This window comes from Alexandromys fortis, unplaced genomic scaffold, assembly GCF_014885135.2.
Source record: "Alexandromys fortis isolate MF-2015 unplaced genomic scaffold, M_Fortis_MF-2015_v1.1 scaffold_9, whole genome shotgun sequence".
Classification (NCBI taxonomy): Eukaryota; Metazoa; Chordata; class Mammalia; order Rodentia; family Cricetidae; genus Alexandromys; species Alexandromys fortis.
The window spans coordinates 20,393,793-20,418,320 of NW_026067892.1; the positions used below are offsets into that span (position 1 = coordinate 20,393,793).

General features: G+C 45.5%; 2 protein-coding genes across 6 annotated transcripts in view; both read right to left on the reverse strand.

The window, feature by feature from the left end:
* Nucleotides 1–3,282, reverse strand: part of Spock2 (SPARC (osteonectin), cwcv and kazal like domains proteoglycan 2) — a 29,789-nt gene extending 26,507 nt beyond the window's left edge. The window contains exons 1-2 of the mRNA XM_050140136.1: nucleotides 3,135–3,282; nucleotides 517–712 (exon numbers count right to left, since the gene is read on the reverse strand). The gene's annotated coding sequence lies outside the window, so the exon portion shown is untranslated. The remainder of the gene's footprint in view (nucleotides 1–516; nucleotides 713–3,134) is intronic.
* A 94-nt stretch (nucleotides 3,283–3,376) lies between these two features.
* Ascc1 (activating signal cointegrator 1 complex subunit 1) overlaps nucleotides 3,377–24,528 on the reverse strand; it is an 87,985-nt gene continuing 66,833 nt past the window's right edge. For all 5 annotated transcript variants that reach the window (XR_007591303.1, XM_050140046.1, XM_050140034.1 and 2 more), the window contains 2 exons: nucleotides 5,356–5,477; nucleotides 3,377–3,671 (listed from right to left, as the gene is read on the reverse strand). Coding sequence is in view for 4 of the 5 variants with exons in the window: in XM_050140046.1 (XP_049996003.1) it covers nucleotides 5,361–5,477 (117 nt within the window). In the remaining variant the exon portion in view is untranslated. The remainder of the gene's footprint in view (nucleotides 3,672–5,355; nucleotides 5,478–24,528) is intronic.

The following is a 24,528-nucleotide window of genomic DNA, read 5'->3' on the forward strand; positions in this document are numbered from 1 at the left end:
CTTGGGATTCTGGTGTGTACTGAGACATCTAGTCTTACGGACTGAACTACTGGATCCTTGGACTTTCCATTGCTAGACAGCCATTGTTGGATTTGCTAGACCATAGCCTGTAAGTCATTCTAACAAATTTCCACACATCTATGTAGAATTTATATATGTGTGTGTGTGTGTGTGTATTCTATAAGTTCTGTTCCTCTAGAGAACCCGAATAAACAACTATAAATCAATAACCAACTTGTTAAACTTAAAACTGTACCAACAGCTAGTCCCAGCAGTGTGCATCTGTAGTTGCAGAATTGGGAGGCAGAAACAGGAGGGTCACTTCAGCACAGGGAATTTAAGTCCTGCCTGGGTAACACAGCGAGAGTCAAACAAAACACCTATCTAGAAAAACGACTATAGAGACATAAAAACTGATGCAGATCTCTACCTATTGGAAGAGGACTATGGATGGGAAGAGCTCATCTGGTTTATGCTTTATGGGCTGGGGGTGCAGGCCAGTGGTAGATCTCTTACGTGGCATGACTCCCGGTGCTGCAAACATTCCCCAAATGGTCCTTGTGCCATTTCGCTTTGTGTCACTGTCACAAAGCACCGGAGAGATCTTCTAAGATGTTGACTGCGTCACGTGCTTTTGGAGGGCCCTGCTTCTTTGGTTTGGTGGCAGCATTGCAGCAAGAAGGGCAGAGGGAGCCTGCTCATCTCGTGGTGACTGGAAAGCAAAGAGAAAACAGAGGCTGGGGTTCCACTAACCCCTTTAAGGTCACTTCCCCCAAATGGTCCAGCTTCCTTCCACAAGGACTCACTCACTCCTCAATGTTCCACTTCCGCTTAATAATGCCACCAATTAGTGACTAAGATTTTAACCTTGTGGGAGGAGCTGCCAAACCACAGCACTCTCATCGAATGACCCCATAGGGAAGACAGCACAGCAGCAATGTTTAACCTTCTGGTCTCAGGCGCCTTGTGCACCAAAGTACTACTGAGGACTTTCAAGAACTTCCGTTTGTGTGAAATACACATTAGTATGTTTGAAAACAAAACCAAAATCTTAACAATATACTTTAAACTTTCATATTAACAGAACAATAATGCATTATATGAGAAACACAAATCCCTCCCAATTCGGGGAGAGAAAGTGGCATTGTTGTCTATTTTTACACATCCCTTTAATGTCTGGTTCAAAGGAAGACAGGTAGCCTGTGAGCCTGTGCCCTCGCAGCTGTCTATGAGAACTGCCATAACAAAGAGCCACAGACCAAAGGCGTTCATAGAGCCAGTTTATTCTCACAGTTCCTGAGGCCAGAATTTCAAGATCAAAGTGTTGGGGTTTGGTCTCTCCAGAGGCCACTGTTCTTGGCTGGTAGATTACCACCTTCTCACGGGGTCTTCATGGGTCCTTTCTCTGGGTGAGTGCTAGTCCTGTGTCTTCATGAGTGATCCCAAATTCCTCTTAAGGACTCCAGGCCAGAGGGACTTGGATCCACTCTAATGGCCTCATTTTCTCTTAACTGCCTCTTTAAAGGCCCTGTCTTCAAAAACAGTAACATGGAGGTACGAGGTCTGGGCAGGACACGATCCCAATAACAAGTGGGAAAGAAAATCACTAGTAAGAGTCCAGAAGGACTGAGGACAAAATGAGTTAGTTAACCTCTAAAAACACACGGTGAGAAACATAAAACCCTTCCAATTCGGGGAAAAAGTGGCATGCTGTGCAGGCCAGAAGAGGGCACTGATCTTATTATAGATGGTTGTGAATCGCCATATGGTTGATGGGAATTGAACTCGACCTCTGGAAGAACAGCCCCATGCTCTTAACTGTTGAGCCCTCATAATGACTTTTAATAGCCCAGAGAACACAAAACACACAACAAGTATATACTACATTTAACTACCAGAGTGACATCATTGTATCAAAGGTTTCTTGGAGAGTAAAAAGGCAAAAAACCACCTTGTTACTTTTATAAAACTAGTCTGGATCTCACAAACTTCTCCTAGAAGATTCTTGGGGATTTCCGGCAGTCCAAAAACTATACTTGGAGACTAAAGGTCTCAGGTAAAATTTTAAATCTTTTAAAAAAATTTATGTAAGGGGCTGGAAAGATGGCTCAGAGGTTAAGAGTACTGCCTGCTCTTCCAAAGGTCTTGAGTTCAATTCCCAGCAACCACATGGTGGCTCACAACCATCTGTAATGGGGTCTGGTGCCCCCTTCTGGCCAGGAGGCATACACACAGACAGATTATTGTAAACATAATATATAAATAAATATTTAAAAAATTATGTATTTTTTAAATGTGTGTATGTGTGTCTATGTGCGTGTGTCTGTGAGACATGTGCAAGAAGCCGGAAGAGGGCACTGTATCTCCTGGAGCAGGAGTCACAGGCAGTTGGGAGCTACCCGACAGGTGTGCTAGAAACCAAAGTCAGGTCCTGCGCAAGGACAGCAAGCACTCTTGGCCACTGAAACATCTCTCTAGCTCTAGATTTCTTACTCTTGCTACTCCTCAATTTGAAAAACAGGGATAATAATAACACCGAGTCGGGAGGACTGCTGTGAAGGCTGAGTCAATTGCACATAAATGATAAGTGGGTGTGTTGTGTTAATATTGGCTATTACTGCTTATAATTTTTTTTTTCTCAAATTTGGCCAGGTGTAGTGGGCATGCCTTTAATCCCAACACTTGGAAGACAGGGGCAAAAGGATTTCTATTAGTTTAAGGCCAGCTTGGTCTACATACCAAGTTCCAGGCCAGCCGGCCAGGGCTACATAGAGACATCATTTTAAAAAACAAAAAGATAACTTTTTAAAAATCCTATTAATATACAAGATACTACAAAAGACGAGAGTCTACACATGCATCCCATTGGTCGTCACCCTGCCATCAATGCATTCCGCCTCTGGAAAACTCCCCTCCTCGCCTGAGAAATCAGCAAACAATACAGTCTCTGCTTACACGTGTAGGAGCAGGAACCCTGAGATTTGATAACGGAATTCCTAGTTCTGTTAAGAATGAAGTATCTGACATATCACACTGCAATTTCCAAAACCAAACTCTTACAGATTCCTACAGGGGTAAGTCATTAATCCCTGACACCCAAGAGATGGTATCTGCAGCCAAGTGGACAAGGCTACCTGACAGCTGGGGAGCCGCGCTTTGGGGAGGCAAGTGGGGTCAGTCGAGTCATGCGCTGTGCAGCACCCTGAGGAGAGATATAAACTGATTATCACTAGAACAAAGTGGAAGCCTTTTGGGAAACTGGACCTTGATGCACTAGTAAACAGAACAGCTAAGTCAGTAAGTACTGAAGCCTGTAGCCCAACACAGTAACAATGGCCATAGACCACGACTGTGTGACATTTATTAAAGAGAATACTGCAACTTGGGAATCTCATTTATTTGTGGATGTTCTGTCCCACCCCATAGAGAAGCCCATCTCCACAGCATGGTGATCTTGACACAGAGCTCAGGAGCAGACTTCACAGAAAGGAGGGGTCTTGAGGATAAGGAACGAAGAACAAGAAAGAAAACGATGAGGAGGAGAAGCGAGGGTCAGAGGGGAGAAGTGTAGGCTGCAGCTCCCTCCTCTGCTGGTCAGCTGGAGGCCGGAGTGCTGCTGCCTCCATACTTCCAGGCTCCCAATGCTGCAGCCACGGTTCTCTGCTCTTCTCCTGAGGAGGAAACGGAAAAGAGCTATCACAACTCCATTGGGGACGTGGGAGGGCGACGTGAGATGTGGCAGAACAGGATTCTAACAAATTTGTTGCTTGCTTGTTTTAATATTTATTTTTATTTTATGTGTATGGGTGTTTTGCTTGCATATATGTGTGGGTACCATTTAAATGTCTGGTCTCTATGGAGGCCCGAAGAGGGCACTGGATCCCCTAGAATTGGAGTTACAGATGGTTGTAAGTCTCTATGTGGGTACTGGTAATCTAGAAGTGGGTGTCATGTGCTCTAAAAGAACAGCCAGTGCTCTTAATCACTGGTCCAGGACTCCAATTCCTTCGGGTTTGTGTTGTTGTTGTTGCTGTTGTTGCTCTGCTGCTGCTGCTGTTGGGGGGAGGGGGACTTGGTCTCAAATATCCCAGACAGGCCCTGAACTCTACGTAGCCAAGGATGACTTTGAACTTCTGATCCTCCTCCTCCCAAGTGCTGAGACTACAGGCATGGGCCACTACATGGTGTTGGCACCTAACCCACAGTTTTGTGAAAGCTAGCCAAGCACTCTACCAACTGACGTATATCTCCAGCACCCCAAAATAATATTTTTATGGATTAATTTTAGGATGAAAATAAACGAATCAAGGAACAGAAATGTAATCATAACTGCTAAAGTCTCTGACTAGTGAGGGAATGAAGCGGGGTGTGGAAGGGACGTCTGCGCACCCAGGTCTGAACCAGCTCCATCCACAGTAGCCAAGATGTGGAAGCAACCTAAGGGTCAGCTGTGGATGGATGGGTAAACAAAATGCGGTACACATACAATGGAATATTGTTCATCCTTAAAAAGGAAGGCAGGACTGTCACAAGATATGATACAGTGAATTCTGAGGACGTTATGCTAGGACAAACACTGTGTGCTTCTACTTACACGAGGTATTCAGCTATCACAATCATGGACAGAAAGTTAAACGGTTGCCAGGGGTTGGAGGGAACAAATGAGGAAACCACTTAAAGGTACAGTTACGAATTTTAGAAAATGAAAAGTTATGGATGATGGTAACGACAGTACAATGTCACATATGTATTTAATAAACCAAATCTTATACTTAAGATGGTCAAGATCATAAATTTTACATTGTTTATAGTTTTTCCTAACATACAAAATAGAACAAGCCAAAGGTTTAATGGCTCAAGCTCTCCTTGCACCCACAAGCATCTTGGCAGACATGGCGCGACTGTGGACAACCATCAAAGGCAACATGGAGTTGGGAATTTGGAGGGGGCCACTCAGGACGATCAGCATCTGCCCCACTCTTGTTTTCTATTGCTGAGATGAAGACCATGACCAAAACTAACTTGTGTAGGAAAGGCTTGGCTTACTGGCTTGTTCCTCATGGCTTACTTGCCCTGCTTTCTTAAACACCCTTGGACCACCTGCCCACTTGCCAGGCCCTCCCACATCAATCATTAATCAAGAAAATGCCCCACAGGCCTGCCACAGACCAATCTCATAGATGCATTCCCAGCACTGAAGTTCCCTCTTCCCAGATAACTAAAGCTTGTACGGAGCTGACAATATGTACCAGCAGATCCTCCAAACTCCCACCCCACCCCCTACCCCCCAGGGACTGAGATGAAGCCCTTCTTTACCACCTTAGGAAGACATTCCATTTCTAGAGTTTTCCATACCCACTTCAGGAGAAGTCAACCTGTCCGCAGGAGGCATAGTTCCCAAAGCTGTCCACTGTGAACCTCTGGGAGATGTGAATGGAATTGAGCTTCAGGGAACCGAAGTAGAAGTTCTCAAATGTCTGCAAAGGAAGAATTCAGAGGAGCTGGAAATGCGAATGCTCACTATCCCATCTGCCTTCAAACACGGCAATTCCAACCTCTCCCTGCATGTTTCTCTCCTCAGTGTTTATTCTGAATAATGATCCTAGAGAGGAGGGATGGGGGTGGAGTGAGAAGGAACAGCCGGCTCTTCTCATTAATCCTGAAGTCTCCCCTGAGAAAATACACTAGAAAGGAGAGCTGCAAAGTCAGAGCCGAGCTGTGTCTACTGAGCAGAGATAACCAAGAACTTGTAAAAAAACATGCTGGGGATGCAATCAGACTCACAGGGCTTGGCAAAAATGCTTTTGACTCAGTGACTAACCAAGACCCGTTAGTATTGGATTCTCTTAGGGCAACATAAAAGTCCCCGGGGCACATTCCTCTACCCTGTCAACAGCTTGTACCAGGAGCACTGACAGCACGTGCGGGAGATGAAGCTCAGGGCCGCACACATGATGGGGACAACTCAGTGAGAGGCACTCGATACTCAAGCGCGCACTACCACCAGAGGAACGCTGGATGCTTATGAAGGCCCTTTAATTAGATGGGGATTCAGGCCAGCATCCTCCAGGAAATGTTCCATACTGCACTCTTCCATTCTGAGTGCTTTCAAGAGCATCAGGGGGAGGGAAGGACCTGACCTTGTGAAGGTACATTCAGAAGGCGGAACCTGAAATGCCACTGGAATTCATCCCAGGGAACCGGGGAAGGGCAGCCGTACCACCCTGAACACACCCAATCTAATCTCAGAAGCTGAGCAAGGTCAGGCCTGGAAAGTCCTGGGATGTGAGGAGTATCTGACCTTCTGCCAGGAAGCAAGAATTGCTCTGTTTAGAGTCAGAAATAACCCAAGAAATCCTCCCTTTCTCTCTATTTTTTTTTTTGTTCTGGGGTTTGTAATCAGGATTTCTCTCTGCCTGTGCTCCACCTCCAAGCAACCTTTCAATGCAAGTACCTAAAAATGCTGAAAAGAATCTAAGGGTGGAAAGATGCTCGGCACTCTGGCAACTATCTCTTCACTGACTTTAAATCAGCTCCCACACCCATGAACTCCAGACATTGCCACCTTTCTTTTTCCTGCAATTAGTGACCTAGAAAGATGTTTGAGGTTCATTAAAAGCTAACTTTACATAGTCCAGTAAATATTGATTCTTCAACACGACATCAGTTTGACCCCAAAGATCTCTGTGGAGGCTGTAAGCTGCACTGTCTTGTCTTTCTGAAATGAGACCAGCTCTCTCCAGTGCTGACTATACAATTAACTCTGCTTCCTAGCTCAGGCAGCCTGTGCAAACCATATCCACTCTCCTTGAACAGAAATTCAGGCTGAAATAGTTATCTGCTAATCCCTTTGTCGAACATTAATTTGAAGTGAAAACCACATAAACAAGACTGACAGATTTACAGCTTTGCAAACTGAAGCACTCTAGGCACAGAAAATACGTAATAACCAAGAGGCAAGAGGAGGGACAAAACAAAGCCAACAGGGGTGCTTACATCCTTACTGTGGAAGGACTGGTAGTCTTTGTGTCCTCTACCTCATCTGTGTCCACGGTCCCAAGTAAAGGAGGCATGGCAGCATGGAGCTGGAAGTGACCCACCTACGATTGTGCTTTTCCTCGTGCAGAACCCCCCAGAGACATGATCTGTCCAGGAGAATCCTCACTATATTCAGGTTGATGAATGCAAACAGTGAACATGGTGGTAATGAAGTCAGCTAGATGCGATTTCAATGAAGTACTTAAGAAGATCAGGAGAAGAAGGAGCGGAAAGTCTTACACTTTATTAGGCCAGAGCAGGCTGGGAAGACAAGGCTGCATTAACACCACTCACTGCACCAACCCATATGGGATAAATGATCACAACGGGCAGAGATTCAGTAAGACATACAAGCAAAAACGCCTTCTAAATTGCAAACTGTTACTGAGAATCAGGAGTCTCTTATGACGCTTCTAAAATCTCTCTACTCTGCATTTTACACTCATTTTTCTTTCCTAAGTTTCTGCCTTCTCTCACGCTTTTTGGTAACATCCCCTCAAAAGGATTTCAAACATAGAAATCTCTAGCTCAGGCTAACCTGTATAGCCTTTCCTACCTCTATGTTCCTGTTCTTTCTGAATGCTTGTAAGGACTTGGGAACAGATGACTCTGCAGCAATTTCTCAGTTATTTTACTCTTTAGTCACTGTTATATTTTTAGCGAGAAGCCTTGCTGTTAGTCTATCAATTATTTCTAGTGACTCATCAGAATATAAGCCTTGTGGAAGGAGGAACTGAACCACATTATATTCTGTAACAGTGTCTAGTAGTCTATAGGGGACCAGCAAATATTTGATGGGCAAAATGACAACAAAAATTCAGGCTATAGATCTCTCTCTGTGCCTACAAGTTCACAGAGGGAGAAAAGATGACATGTCGGTGTGTAGGCTGGAATTAATTTATATGTTACCATCAAGAAATCCCTGAGGAGGACTTAACAAAAATTGTATTACTTCTAATTAAGCTGGAAGTGGGAAGCATATCTCAATTCTAATTGGCTGTCAAGAAAGAACCTAGTCGGTAACGGAAACTTACAGACTGTCGGCTTTTGCTCTGTTTCTTGTCTACTGGAACTGGATTCTGCTCTTGGCTCAGTTCCTGACGTGGGGTATCACTCAGCACTGATGATGGACATTCTTATGCAGACACACACGGCAGGGTTCTGTCTCCCAAGTCTTAGGAGCCAGGAAGCAGATCAGAAGAAAGGAATGTGGAGGCTGTGGCTGTGATCTTACGCAAAGTCCCTGTGTTCTTTCCTCCAGATCTGAACATGTTTTCATGTGCATGTAGATATACATTCTCTACTTCAATGAAAACGTCTACCTGAAGTCAGGATGGGGGGAATGCCTGTAATCCTAGTACTCAGGAGTCTGGGTCTGGAGGATTGAAAATTTGAGGCTAGCCTAGGCAACAGGGTGAGTTCCTGTCTCAAGAACACAAATACAAAAATAATATATATAAAAGCAAAAAAAAAACTCTACAGCAAATGTTAAGTGCATGAGAGAACACATATTGTTATCTCTGAATCTACAACACACAACTCCAAAAGCATGTTTTTGAACAATGCTTCTCAGCTGGTGGCACATTCTGGAAGACCTGCTGCCAACAGGAGCCAGGGCCTGGCTGGCAGAACTGCTGAGCAGAGTGGGGCTTTGAAGGCTGCAGCCTAGCTTCTAGTTCTGGTCACTCAGCTTTCTGGTCTGTGATATGAAGAAGCTCCACCCCACATTCCTACAGCCATGAATACCATCATGCTTGCACCAATATGGTGACTGTCACTCTCTGAAACTGCACCCAACAAAAACCTTTCTGACCTTAAATGATCCTGTCAGATATTCTGGCCTCAGAAATGCAATGGTACCTGAGGAAACACTGGGCTGTCAGGTCTGAAAGGAAGCAAAGACACCTGGTGGGGACCAGAACTGAGCTGGACCTTGGAACATGTACAAGACAAGGTATGGGGCTCCGAGGCAGAAATCAGCATGGTGAGCAGGCCCAGGCAGTTCATCTAAGTGGTAGGGGTCCTGAAAGTTACAGCAAGAAAACTAGGAGGGAAGACTAAGTCACAGAGGCCCTGGGATCAGGTTCACAAGTTAGACCTCCTGCTAGCCAGAGGAAAGCACTGAGGAGGCTGTCAAAGTACATCTCAGGGATATTAGCCTGGGAGCAGAAGGTCATCTCAGCTGAAACAGCGGCTATGGGAAGGCTGGAGCAGATGGGAAGCAGCAGGGGGAGGGACAGAGAGACACTCCGAGTGTGGAGAAGATGAAAGCGGAAATCAGAGCAGGCAGGCACAGGAGGGTGTCAGAGCACTGCTGAGAGGGAGCCACTTCTACCTGGCCTCCTCAGGCACCTGCACACTGCACATAGCCATACACGGGCATATTCTACACAGCCGTCTTTAACCGTGGTTATACCTCCAGCTATGTCGTGTCAGGCCCTTCTCAGTCTCCTGACGGTTGTGATTATGCATGAGACACCACACTGAAGCACAAGCATGTCACAATAAAAGGCCTCACAGTCAACCACTCTTTCGTGAACTGTTAAGTCTTCACATATCAGGGAAACGACCCTTTGTCATGAACTACAAGTATGCCTTCGTAATTGTTTATAAGAAGTTGTCACTTTTTTCTTTTGACTTTATGATGGTGCTCACTTATAAATTTAAATTTTTATGAGCTCACACTTATCATAACAAGAGATTTTTAAAAGAGTATCCTGACACCAATACGCTAAAAGATGAAGGTGAACATAAACTGCATTAGTAGTGACAACAATACCAACAAAGATGGCAAAACCCAACACTTACTGAGCAGGTACTGTGACGGGCTGATGCATCCTCACAACCCCAAGAAGTAGAAGCTACACTGAGCCCTCATCTTACTGCTCAGTGTGAAGATGGAGGGAGGCTGTGGTCACTGGCACACAGAAGGTGGGGCTCAGGACAGGCCACCCCACAAATGGCACTAGACCATTACATTAAAGAAAGATGGGAACAGGACCATTTCTCTTGCCTTCTATGGCCCCTTTCCCCTGAAGTGGGCTCTAAGATACTCCCTGGAAGAGACTCTCTTCCTATGTCAGAGACAAAGAATATTCTTTGTGAAGATTTGACACACTTTGCGACTGCCCATGTTCAGAAGACCATGACTGCAGAAAGCAGAGGAAGCCCTGAGTGAATGTGTTTACACAGGCACAGCCATGTTAAAAACCCCACAGCTAGAGCTCAGAAGAAGGCAGAGTCTTCCTGGGGATTGTGAGTACTGAGAGTGCACGCAGAAAATGTCTACTATGCCTCTCTCCCCCAACCCTCCCAACCCCAGATATTTATAGCCTAAAGACTACTCCCCTTCAAAGATGCCCTTAATCAAGCTACACCATAAGCCCTGCCTCCTTGTTTATGTGTATGCAATAACCCTACTCCCGTTCAGCTCTATATAATCAACATGCTGAGCTTCCTACATGTAGAGGCTTCTTCATCTGAGAGCGCAGCCCGTCCAGCCCCAGCTTTCTATGTGTCTGCCTTTCTGTCTTTTGTTTCTTGTTTTTGAGACAGGGTCTCATTGTTTAGCCCTAGCTGTCCTTCACTCTTTATGTAGAGCAGGCTGGCCTTGGACTCACAGAAAACCACCTGCCCCTGTCTCCCCAGAGCTGAGATTAAAGACATACTCCACTATCTATCTTTTCTTCATTCCTTGCTTCAGTCAGAATCAAGTCCCATGGAGTCACATAATGCTGCAATCATATCCTATTGCCAAGAGGAAGAGACTAGAAGTCCTCACTGTGCCCAGACAGACTTTATCATGTTCTGAGGGCAGCTAGGAAACTGGTGGCCTGCTGGACTTGACCTGCACTTAACTGAGGACAGAGTTCTTGCCGTCTCTTTTCCCTTCGCCTGGCCCTGATGATTTCGTACCAGTTACTGTTGTTATTCAGCCCTCTGGGTGTGCAAGCTCTTCTTTGAGTTTCATATTTTCTGGGACTCCCATGATGTGTGCAGGTAATAGACCTGTGTGCTCTTTCCCCAGTAACCCAACTAATGTTAAGCTTAACGATTAAACTCTTGAGAGGGGGGAAATTGGAAATTCTCTTTGTCCTCCATTATGTCTTTCCAGTTCACTGCTATCCCACCAAATTCTTTTTTTCTTCTCTTTTTCTTTTTTAGACAAGAGTCTCTCTGTGTAGCTTTGTCCTGAAATTTACTCTGTAGACCAGGTTGACCTCAAACTCACAGAGATCCACCTGCCTCTGCTTCCCGAGTGCTGGGGCTTAAAGGTGTGCGTCACCACTGTCCGGTCCTATGATACTCTTTTATACTCCAATTACATCTCTCCATGACCTTCTACTCTTTATCAAGCTTAAGAATATACTTCATTCTGGAGGCTCTATGTTACATACGACTTAAATGGATGTGTGTGCTTTTCCTTATTAATCTGCCTTTTGTTGAAGGGGCCTGGGCCTTGAACTAGCACCATGCCCTAGTCTTAGACTGTTTGTCTGACCATGCCTTATCTTGTTTATCCCTACGACATCACCTCCAGTCCAGAAGCTGCTCTTCAGCTGGCTACCAACTGGGAGGATCTTAATATGGCTGCCAGAGTGAGCATCTCTGACTTTCTGATGCCACCTGCATGCTGTCTGACACATTCCACAGCACTGTTAGGTGACAGACTCCATGACAGCAACAGGAAGGAACCACAGAAGAAAAGGTTGTTCCCAGATGCTTGGGAGAACCCGAGGGATTCCCAGAAAGATAAGAGTATTTCTCCCCTTTGTCAGCATATCTACTCCCTCACATCTGTAACCTCCTGGTCCGTAAGGGTGTGTGTGTGTGGGGGGGGTGGATTTGTAAGTTGATCCTCCAATTCTCCCATTTTTGGTCAACAATCTGTCTCCCTCACTGCTGGATACAGTCCTGTTACTGGTTCCGAAGTTCCCAGTCGAAATGGGTTCCAGTTTTGTAAGAGAACCTAGTGAGAGAGAAGAAATCTTTTCCTATCACGTGAGGGAGAAAACTGAGATTCCCCTCAGGAAGGCTGACTCTAGAATTTGAGCGATTTAACCCCTCACTGTGGGCAGCTCCCTGAAGAAGAGGTCTTGTGAAGGCCGAGTCTAGCCGCCAAAAGTCAATACATGACTTGCACAGAAATCTCTTTCCCTGAACCTGGTTTATAGGTCAGATGACTGGAGCTCAGCTGAAAATTTTAATTAGATTTTGGGTGAAAATAAGTACAAATCAATTAAATTGCTCTATTGAATTAGCTACCTAAATGAAAAGGGGAGACAGAAGAAAAGCTTAAACTACAAGTTAAAACAGCAGAAAAAAAAAAAAAACCCAAAACCTCAATTTCTCTTTTGAACTTAAGGTAGAAGAGTATTTTGTTGTTTAGAAAATAATAGATCTCATGGGAAAATTTAAATCTAATCAAAGAATGTCCTCCTCCTGTTTCCTAACAATTCCCCCAGGGACTCAGAAGCTCGGCCATCTCTGTGCACTTTTCTGACACACACAGCTCTGCGCCTGTGGAATCCGGAGTTTAAAAACTTACTGTAGAGGAACATAACAGACAGCTATGCAAAACTACTGATTATGTAGTAAGAACTGAAAATGGGATTTAAGACTGTCAGTGTTTGTGTTCTCCCTAGCCAACAAGAAGGAAGAACGAGGTAATCTAAGGGGGGGGGGGGCATTTGAAAACCGGGATGTACATTCTGCTATCCTGCACTGTGTACTCAAAGAATCAGGAGAAACTGAATTCTTGCAGGGCAACATGGCACGTGTGTCTAATCCCAGCACTTGGGAGACAGGCAGGGGAACATCTGTGAGTCTGAGGCCAGACTGGTCGAAAGAAAGAAAGAAAGAAAGAAAGAAAGAAAGAAAGAAAGAAAGAAAGGAAGGAAGGAAGGAAGGAAGGAAGGAAGGAAGGAAGGAAGGAAGGAAGGAAGGAAGATAAAAAATCCTTTAATGTGTATTCATGTGTATGGGGATGCAGGTGTGTGTGGGTACATGTGCACATATATGCACATGAATGTGGAGGCCAGAAGACAGTCTCTGTTTTGTTCCTCAGACAGCATCAGTTTTTTATTTTTTGAGACTGGTCTCACTAGATCTTTGATTTGAAGACTAGGCTGGAATGACTGGCCAGAATGCCCCAGGGATCTGCCTGTTGCTGCCTCCCCAGTCCTGGGATTGCAAGCACACTTTCTCATGCGTGGCGTTTTCAATGGGACTACACCCAGGTCCTCATATATGCTAGGTAAGCCACACTACTACCGCACTAGACCCCAATTCAATCATCTATTTTAAATTTCCATTACAAATGTAATGAAAGTAACCAAGAAAATTAAACTTTTCTGTTACCAAGTAAAGATGGAATTGAGAACAACTGGAATGAAACGGTTTAAGATCAAAGCCAAGGGCTCATGATGTGGTATGGTAGCACATGCCTTTAATCCTAGCACTTGGGAGGCAGAAGCAAGTGGATCTCTGTGAGGTCAAGACCAGCCTGGTCTACAGACTGAAGTCCAGGATAGTCAGGACTACAAAGCGAGACCCTATCTCAACCCCCCCCCCCCACAAAAGTAAAGTGGAGTAGTGTTGGTACACACCTTTAATCCTAGCACTTGGGAGGCAGAGGCAGTGGATCTCTGAATCCAAGGCTAGAATGGTCTACAGAGTAAGTTCCAAAACAGTCAGGGCTACTACAGAGAAATCCTGTCTTGATAAAACGAAAATCAAACAAAACAAAAAGGGTTCCCCGAAAGAGAATTAAAAGTTAAAATTGGGGCTGGAGAGATGGCTCAGAGGTTAAGAGCACTGGCTGCTCTCCCAGAGGTCCTGAGTTCAATTCCCAGCAACCACATGGTGGCTCACAACCATCTGTAATGAGATCTGGAGCCCACATCTGGCATGAAGGCATACAAAAAGACAGAATATTGTATACATAATAAATAAATAAATCTTAAAAAAAAGTTAAAATTGAATCCAGTATACCTGATAGCCAGCATTGTCACACACACACACACACACACACACACACGCATTCCAGCACTAGGGAGAAGATGTAAGAGACTACAGGTTTGAAATGAGTCTGGGCTACATATAGCCCTGTCTCAGAACACAAACAAGCCCAACCAAGCATCCTGCTGCCCCCCCCCCCCCCCCCGCGCGCTCACATGGTCTGTGGAGCCCACCATGTTTAGTTGGTACATGTTTGTTTCCTCTGGAGAACACAGAGGGAGTTATTGATTTCTGGTAACATAGTGCTATACACTGAAAGAAAACAAATGGCAGGATTGAAGAGCTAACTGTGGTCATTTTTCCTGGCATTCAATCGTCTTGGACCTTCAACTCTTTCCTCTCAGCCTTGTGGCATACCCATCAAACACCAGAAAGAACTCCAGATGCAAAGAGCATGCAAAAATGACAGTGGAAATCTCAGAGTGGAGGAAGATGGAGAGGAGCCTCTCACGTCTGTGACCTCAAGGTACAGAACTAAAGAAGTCCAGACCCCAGCAGAGAACAATAAACCTTCCAGGCTTCCTGTCTTCTTTGTCTCAGACAAAGCAGTGCTCATAGTCCTCAAAGATCCCTCTCTTGAAAACCAAGTTTATTTATGGGAGAGTGCGCTGGCTCAGCTGGTAGTGGCACCTGATGCTTAGAATCGACCACCTTGGTTCAATCCCTAGAACATAGTAGAACATAGAAAAGGGGGGTAGAGAGTCGACTCCCCAGGACTGTCTCTGACCTCCACATGATCTATACACACACAGACAATGATAAATAAAAGGGTTTAATTTACTTACTATTAGTGTTGTGTGGGTGTGTGCTGGGTGGGTGAGAGGGCATGCTTGTGCCAAAGCCACGTGTGGGTCAGAGGATAAGGATAACTCATGGGAGCCACCTCTCTCCCATTGTGGGTTTCAGGGACTGAACATCAGGCTTTTGTGGCAAGTGCTTTTACTGGCTGGCCCCCAAATCCCTCTTCTAAGAAAATATACCTCTCATGCTGGACAGACTTAGATGACTTGACTTCAATAAGAGAAAATTCAGTTTTAAGTTCATAATGGAAATTTAAAGTGTGTGATGGGATTGAGGTTGTAACTTAGTGGTTGAACAGCTTACCTAGAATATGTGAGGCTCTGGGTTCAACCCCCAGCACCAAGGAAGGAAGAAAGGAAGAAGGAAGGAAGGAAGGAAGGAAGGAAGGAAGGAAGGAAGGCAGGCAGGCAGGCAGGCGGGCAGGCAACACACACCATATAAGGCCTACACAATTTGAGTGGTTCTTGGTACCCATACATTAAGCTAACCTTTATGTTATACTTGGTGTAACTGTAGATGAACTAGATGGTTGATGGTTAGATTGAGTGGGCAGTTAAGATTGTGCTGATCTCTCCCTAACAAAGGGTGCTGTCTCTTGTCTTCACACATGTGATTAGACTTCGGAAGCCCATGGTGAAGGGGACATGCTAAGGAATACCAATGCATGCTAGTCTGAAGTTTCCCCAGTGTTTGTCTTTCATACTGTTTTACCAACTTCTATTTTTACACAATCGCCTTGTTTACAGATAAAAGTAACAGTAATGGTACTATCTGATACTTAATGACAGCGCTTACCCGCCCACCTCCCTACATGGGACGGCAGGTATCAGGGCAACTAAAGACAGCCTGGCCAGCACGATGAGCTCCTTGGGAGGGTACTCCCAGGACAAAGCTTTGCTGTGGTTAAATAACACTGTTCATCTAAGGATCTAGAAGTCTTACAAATCCCAGCTCATTAACCCTTTAAACACTTGTGATGAGAAACAGAGCTGAACTTAATTATTCTTACTTAAAAGATAAGAAACAGAGACGGGCTAGGACCACTAACTCTGAAATCAACTTAACAGCTCCTAGTACCAGGCCTAGCATACTGGCCAGCAGAAGGCTATGACCCTGAGGCAGTGTACACGCTGTGGAGTGGATTAACAAATCTGTATCCAAGAATGCCAGCCTGGGAGAAAATCCCACCTTTCGGCTATATGCATCGGCTCACAGGCAAGTGTTCACTCACTTCAGGGCTGCTAGGGCTTGACTAAGGAATGCCCCACAATACTTAGTCCTGAGTTGATGATGTCATTTTGGCAAGCCCTGGAAGTATCAAGAATATAGGGCCTAACAGGAAGACATTATTCGTGGTCCCTGGCCTCTTGCTTCATTCTGGTTCCTGCTCACCATGAAGTGAACATCTCAGTGACACGCCTCTGCTGCCATGATGCCTCACCATGGTCCAGAGTACAAAGCCAAGTACTGAACTGGGAACCGATGACATCATCATCAGAGTAATCATAAATTCCTCCCACAAGTTGTTTCTGTCAGGTACTGGACCGAAGTGATGATTAAAAAGCAAAAATCTCAACACCAAAAGTTGACATCGGAGAAGTGAAAGTCCACTTCTGGAACTCACACTGTGGTTTAGACTGTTTTGGGGGCCAAGTGGATTTGGAAGTGTTTGAAGAAGCAGGTACAAAAAGCTCAGAATGCTAGAAGCCCGGTATTATGGCTAATTCTGGTAGAAAAGTCAGCAGTCAAGGTTGAACTCAGAAGGCGTCAGACAGGAAGACCTTCAATAGGAACTGGAAGCCATTTGTGCTACATTCTGACAAAGAACAACAACCTATGTCCTACAAGTTCATCAAAGGCTGAGTTTAAAAGCAGCAGGCTAACAAACCCAGCAGACATTTCAAGACAGTCTTGCATCCAGGTATGGCTGCTGGGTGCTTCTGAACAAGTTTATAGCCAGAATCAGAAGCGGGAAGAAGGGTCATTCATCATAGGGCCATGTTCCCACACAGACACTCTTCTTCACCAGGACAGAGAACATGGAAACTTCTTCAGGTGCTCAGTGATACAGAGTGCCTGGAGTGTCGGAGGCTGAGTGAGATCCCTTGCATGGAAAAATTCCTTGGAAGAAGACCTAGAAGGTTCTTAGGCAAACAAGGTCTTAATGCTTCCCCACCAATGAGCATGGAGCTAGTCTCTGTCACACATAACTACTTTTAAACAGGAAGATATTTTATAAAGACACCCTATAGCTACAATAGGAAAAAAATGTTAAGTTACAGCTCCGAGTACTGTGTGACTCAGTTTTCTGTTGCTGCGACACAAATCAACTTAAAGGCTGAAAGGCTTACTTGGCTCTTGGTCTCAGAGGTCTCGCAGCCTCAATGCGCTGAGCCTATGGCAGCACATTGCACCATGTCTGATTGTGTGGCAGAGAAAATTTTCTCCATGGCATCCAGGAAGTGAAGGAAGGCAAGAAGGGACCAGAATCCCCAAATCCTTCTCTAAGCATGCACCCCAATGCCCACTTCCTCTAAGTAGCCCCACCTCCTGAAGGCTCTATTTCCTCAATAGCACCACAGCTAAAAGACCAAGAATTTAACATATAGGAATCCGGGGGACATGCCAGACCCAAACTACAGCACACTCTGACTTACTATTACTCCCTGACAACAATCTCCATTAGATCGTTCCAGAAACAAATGAACGAGAGAACAAACAAACCCAGTTTCCTTGAAAGGGGAAAAAGAAAGTTTACTAGGAATCTTTACAGCTACTATCTGTCCACATGGAGCCGCAATACTTCTCGAGACTGGAGCAGTAACATCTTCAGAATAAAAGGCCTTACTGTTGGCAAGATTCTGTCATCTTTGAATCATCTTCAAATACAGCCCTAACTCTGGGCAGCCAGGCTACTTTTAATCTGAAACCCAACTGCAGTGATCAGTGGTGAGAGTCGATAACGACAGCTAATAATAGCCGATAAAAAGAGAACGTGATGCTCTCACAGAAAGCCTGGGCACCTCAGCGCCAAGGAGCAAGGCCAAGGACATGGAAGAAGTGAATCCTAGCAGCAGGAGCCTCCATGAGCAAGTGCAAAAGGCTGTGTGCATGTTAGGGATGGCTACACCCCTTCACCCTGTCAACACGCCCCTCCTGCTTTCTGTTCACCCAGGCAAACTACACCAAGGTGCTTCACGCCACTGACAGAATCCCCACCTCTACTGACAAGAAAGGCTTTCCTTGCAAGAAGAGAAGAGGGACTTCCCTGCCATTCTGTTCCCCAGCCACTTGCAGGGCTCTGCTGGAGTGTGCAAGAGGTTTGTTTATATATAGCCTGGCCCAGCCTAGGGAGGTGGCAAACAAGAGCGAGGGAGTGGAGACCATAAAACCTGCAAGTAATCGCTCAGGGTTGCACTTTTGGACGTCTGGCCTGCACCTCACTGCTGATGCAAGTATTATCAAGTTTAAGACTGCTGGTAAAGCCAAATGACCTATTAGAGAGTGAATTAAAACTGCTATATACAAACAGGATGCCAGACAGTTCTGCTGAGCACCTCAATATGCAAAATGCTAAGGGACTTTCCCTCCCTGAAGAGCGGGGGAGGAGGCAGAGACAGGAGGCTGTGCTGACAGGGCTGGAAAGCTGTGCTTGACCTCAGTGCAGGCCGCACATGGTGCCATTTGAGAACCAGCATCTGAGCGGGCCGATGGCAGCTCGATCTGTTGCCAAGTTTCCTTCCCAGAAAGCCCTGCCTTGAGGCATGGGTATTACTGCTTTACCACAGTAACTTGTCTGGTGCCTGCTGGCTGAGAGACTTCTCAGGCCTCAAGTCTACATACACGCACCAATCCCGAGGGTGGCTGCTCCCTCAGAGCTGACCCAGGTGATGTTCTGCCGATAGCTGCCCTGGGAAGAACTAGTGCTCCTTAAATTTTGTCACCACTCTCATTTTTTACTTCCTGTGTGGTCACCTTCCCGCAGACAGTACCTGTAGCTCACCGGTGCAGCAAGAGAAGGCCTACAGAAAGGAAGAGAGGTCAGCAGAAGAGAAGCCCTAGCTCTTGTCTCACAGGGGTCGGCAGCCTCAGTGACTTCTCAGACTGGGGCTTTAGGGAGGTTAGGCATTCAAGCACTGACTGTTGGCTGTGTCAAACTGAGAAAAAGGAGATGAGAGAGGGGAAAAGAATTCAGGCCCAGCCTACCTCCACTCCAACTTCTCCAACGTGGGGATGGTGTCCAAAAGTTAAAAGCAAATCAGATATCCTCAGGCAACAGAGCGTCTACATATGCACGAACAATAGCTGTCCAAATAATAGCTAGGCTAGGAACAGCTCCTCGCAAGATAGAAGGCAGACTGCCACATGCTATCAACTACGTTATTTTCACCTCGTTAGACAAGACAGAAGCCTCAGCCAGAGCCACAGGAAACATGCCTTCAGTAGCATCACCCCTGCCTTACACATTGTGACACACACTCATGTCTCCACGGTCCAGCTCAGACAGCCGCCTTCCCTCTGTGAAGGCGTGGCTGGATGTCAGACAAGCAAAAGGCCTTTTGGAAGAAAGAACATTATCATGCCCAAGCATGCCTTGAGAGCTGAAAGCCATGACAATCTACAAAACGGAGTAATTGGACTTCTGCTGGATTCCTAACCAGACTCTTTCTCCCTAGCTTTGAATTTCTGACAATAATGCTCAGCCCTGATTCTAAATAGTTCACGGCTGGGAGTCTGTCCTTTTTAAAGCCATCACAGCCTCATAGTACTATCCTATCCACTCCACTTGTTTTACTGTCAGTTCTCTAACATTTGGAATGATAATCAGATACCATCACCACAAGGCACCTACCCACCATTGCTTTCCTTCAGTCAAGAGTCGTGTGTGTGTGTGTGTGTGTGTGTGTGTGTGAGAGAGAGAGAGAGAGAGAGAGAGAGAGAGAGAGAGAGAGAGAGATATGTGTGTGGTAGGATGTGTGTGTCTGTGTATGTGGTGATGTGGTATGCATGTGCATGAGTGTGCAATGGGTGTGCATTTTAGGCTTGCAGGCCATGCCCAGGTGGAGTCCAGAGGTCAAAACTGGTTGTCGTCTTTATCACTGTTTTCTCATTCCCCAGCACTATGATTACAGGCACACACTACCATGCCCAGCTTTTATGTGGGTGTTAAAGAATTGAACCCAGAGTCCTCCTACTAACAGTGTGGTGGTTTGAATAAAAAATGTCCCCTAGAGGCTCATATATTTGAACATTTGGTACCCAGCTGAGGCACTACTCAGGTTAGGGAACTCTAACCTAACTCAGGTTAGGACATCTGGAACCTTAGTGTAAGAAGCACATCACTAGGCTTTGACAACTAGTAGTCTTGCCTCACTTCAGCTTGCCCACTGTTTCCTGTGTGCACATGAAGTGTGACCAGCCGGCTTCCTACAGGTATCCTCCACCACTATGGACTCCAGTCCTCCAGAACTGTGAGCCAAAACAGACGTTCTTCTTTAAGTCTCTTCTGGACATGGCATTTCATCACAGCAGCGGAAGAGAACTAATACACACAGCCAGCATCCTACCCACTGGGCCATCTCCCCAGTCTGTGCCCACATTGTAGTCTACTTCAAAGAGGATGTGTCCCATCATCGTCTCTGGGTCTGGATTTACATTCTGCTACAATGTTTCTCTCACATTGTAATTAAAACCACACAACTAATAACATTCAGTCATATAATAAGGAATGAAATTCTGGTACACGTCACATAGTGGATGAACCCCCAAAACACATTCAATGAAATGAGCCACACAAAAGGACAAACCTTTAATTCCATCTGTGAGGTACCTAGAATGGCCAGAATCATGCGAACGGGAAGAAAGCAGGTTACCTGCAACTGCAAGGATGGGAATACACAGCTACTGTCTACACAGTTTCAGCTTCTGGAAATAGACAATGGTCGGTTTCACAATCATGCCAGTTACACATATGCTGTTTATATTTTACAGTGACTACAAAACCTACAGTGGAAGCTGAAGAGATGGCTCAGTGGGCAATGCTGTTTATGCATGAGGACCTGAGTTTGGATCCCCAGAACTCACATAAAGAAGCCGGATATGATAGGACACATCTGTAACCCCAGTGGTAGAGGAGGAAACAGGAGGATCCCTGTGGCTCACTGGCCAGCCAGTCTAGCAATTTGGTGAGCTCTCAGCTTGGTAAAAGAGCCTGTCTCAAAAAATGTTCTGCTCTTGCAGTGAACCAAGTTTTGGTTCCCAGCACCCACATGGTAGCTCATAACCATCTGTAACTCCAGTTCCAGGGAATACAATGCCCTCTTCTGACCTCCACGGGTGTAGTGAGGAGGTGAGCAGGCCTGCTTTTTGAAGGAACAGCGGGCTGTGTTCCTGGCCCAGCTCCTGGCTGCCTGGCTAGCTTATGCCCAGAAATAACAACACACAAACTGTATTCATTTAAACACTGCCTGGTCCATTAGTTCTAGCCTCTTATTGGCTAACTCTCACATCTTGATTAACCCATTTTTAATAATCTGTGTAGCACCACGAGATGGTGGCTTACCAGGAAAATTCTAACCTGCATCCATCTCGGAGAGGAAAATTATGGCATCTGACTCACTTCCTTTCTTCCCAGCATTCTGTTCTGTCTATTCCACCCACCTATGTTCTGACCTATCAGGCCAAGCAGTTTTCTTTATTAATTAACCAAAGAAAGCAACAGATAGATGGAAGACACTCCTACATCACATGGGCATCAGGCACTTAGTGGGTACACATATGTATAGGTTTGCTAGCCTCTGCCTCCCGAGTGCTGGGATTAAAGGCGTGCACCACCACTACCCAGCAAAATCTTTTTAAAAATAAATGAGGTGTAGCAGCTATCAAGTAAGATACTCAACATGAAATCTGGCCTCCATATGCACACGTATCTACCCACCCACACAAGAACAAGTATGTATGTATACACAAACACTAACTACAATGATCTAAAGAGAACCAAAACCTGACTAATTTCTTCAGCAAATAACACACAAAGGAAAATGAACAGATCCCTAGGCATGAATGCAGATGAGCATTTCCTCAGTAAGAACAGGTGCCCATTCAAAGAGCTCATGGGAATAAGCTCAGAGGACTGAATATTCATCCCCTTTCCTCGAATGCACCAAATATGGACCCTGTTTAGCACTGTACGCTTAGAAGACGTTAATGAAACATTACCACAGCAATGAGTCCAGGGACAGCAATGCCTACCTCTTGGTTTTGGTTTTGCACTTGCTGCCTTTGCCAAACTGTGGCCTATGTCTTGTTATCGTGGTGGCTAGACCCTACAAAACCTTGTCATCATCCCCCTGGGCCAAGAAAACACAGGGAAGGATTCCAACGCCATTGCAAAGAGAAGTCACCAGTGACTGTGGAAAAGAGCCAAGGCAGGAGCAGCATCATGTGAGCAAAGACAGCCACAGAACAGTGAGGAATATCTTTCCATCAAAAATCAGCCGCTGCTTGAATTTAGTTTCATTTCAATAACGGCTTCCCTCACTGACAGCTGCAGCTTCCAGCACCCTCATTAGTGTCTTCAGACTTCACTTTCCAGGCAACAGAACACACAGATTTAGAGAATTTTTTTTGAAATGCTGTTGGATTTGGATGTTCCTCCTGTAAACAGCACACAGTAAGAGACCACACTGGAGTGCTTCAAGCTGCTCTACAGTTCTCCCTCAAGCACCTGTCAGGAGCCCTCAGACCCTCTAACATGAAGTGTACTTTTCTAGCATCGGGAAAAAGGCAACCCCCACAATCATCCTCCACAGTCCTATTTTAATCATCAAGAATCGAGGTAGAGGGCCAGCAAGATGGCTCAGTGGGTAGACACTTGCTGCCAAGCCCATGACCACGTTTATCATTAGCACAGCAAAGTAACCCCACCCATAGCTTGACAAGTCATCCTGGCAGTCTCCTCCCCACACTCCACATTTTTCTGCTGTTTGTGCTAACTGTAAACTTGGCAGCCACTTGTAATTCACTCAGGAGGAAAGAAGGTGGGTTCAACTGCCAGTTCCCCAGTACCCTCCAAACAAACACGCTTACTAGAAATGAATCAAGTAAACGGAAATTCAACAGTACTGATTCACTGAATGTTTTTTATTAAATATTTATTAATTCATTACTATATTTTGAGGATCTGTTAAATATTCACATCAATAGCACTAATGAGGCAGAGGAAGGAGAATCGCAAGTTTGAGGCCAGCAAACTGCAAGGTAAGATTCTGTTTTGTTTTTTAAAAAAGTGTGATATATCTAATACAACAGAGTTGTACTGGGTGAGATGAAATATAATTAAACTAAGGGCTGCGAAGATAAGTTCATAAATTGCTAACCACACAAGCAGCGTCTGACTTCAGATCCCCAACACACACTCACACACGTGCACACGCTAACACATTTTTTAAAACCCAAAACCAGTTGTACAAAAGTTTTGACATACAATGTGAAGAACGACTGAGAAAGAGACCTGATATTGACCTCTGGCCTCCACACAAGCACACACACATACTCATGTACACACACACACAAAGAGATAATTAACTAAACTCTAAATCCTAAGTCAGGATCAGCAAACTTCTGTGAACGGCCAGATGGCCGCACACCCTTGGTCACAACAGTGCCACTGGTACACGTGACCGTGCTGTGCTCCAGGACAGCTCTGCGAGGCCCACAGAAAGAGGCTCTGCTTTACAGTGCTGGAGACTGAGTCAAGGGCTCCTGCACACAGCCGAGGGCTCTACCACTGTGCCACACGCCTGCCCTCACAGGTTTGAGTTCCACATGACTTTCTCACATCCTCCAGGTCTTCTAGTGTGTTCCACTTCCTGTTCTACACTGAAAACCACAGAGTCCATTCTTGGTCTGAGGACCCAACAACAGGTGGTGGGTCACACGGGGTCCTCAGACTCACTGCTGACTGCTGTCCCAACCTCATGGCCCTAAGCACTGTTCAAAAGATGCCCACGCTTGTAGACTTGCCCAAGCATAGAAAATTATTTTTCTTTCTTTTATTTTCTTTCCATTTTTGGTTATTGAGGTAAGGTCTTCTTATGTAGTAGCCCTAGTCTTAAAACATTTGATCCCCATGCCTCAGCCTCTGGAGTGCTGAGATTACACACACATGTTTCCATCTTGAGTTGAAGCTGTCTCTCTCTCTCTCTCTCTCTCTCTCTCTCTCTCTCTCTCTGTTTCTCTCTCTCTTCCTCCTCTTCCATCCCTTCCTTTGTGTGTGTGTGTGTGTGTGTGCACGTGTGTGTGTGTGTGTGTGTGTGTGTGTGTGTGTGGTGTGTGCACGTGTACCTGAGCCATGATACATGTGCAACATGGTAGCTAGCGGACAACTGTGGAGTACGGTCTCCTCCCACCTTCTCTTGGGTTCTGGGGATTAAACTCAGGTCACCAGGCCTACACTACAAACGCTTTTCCCAAGGAGCCATATGCTGGCCCTGCTTCCATTTCTTAAAAGAAAATGAAATATTTGAATGAAAGGTAGTGCTATCTTCTTGATAGCTCACTCTGATATGAGACACTTTGTTGCACAATTTGCTCGTTGTTTTGTTGATATATAGTCTTGCTGTGTAGCTCAGGATGGCTAAGAACTTTCAATTGCCTTGCCTTGCCTCC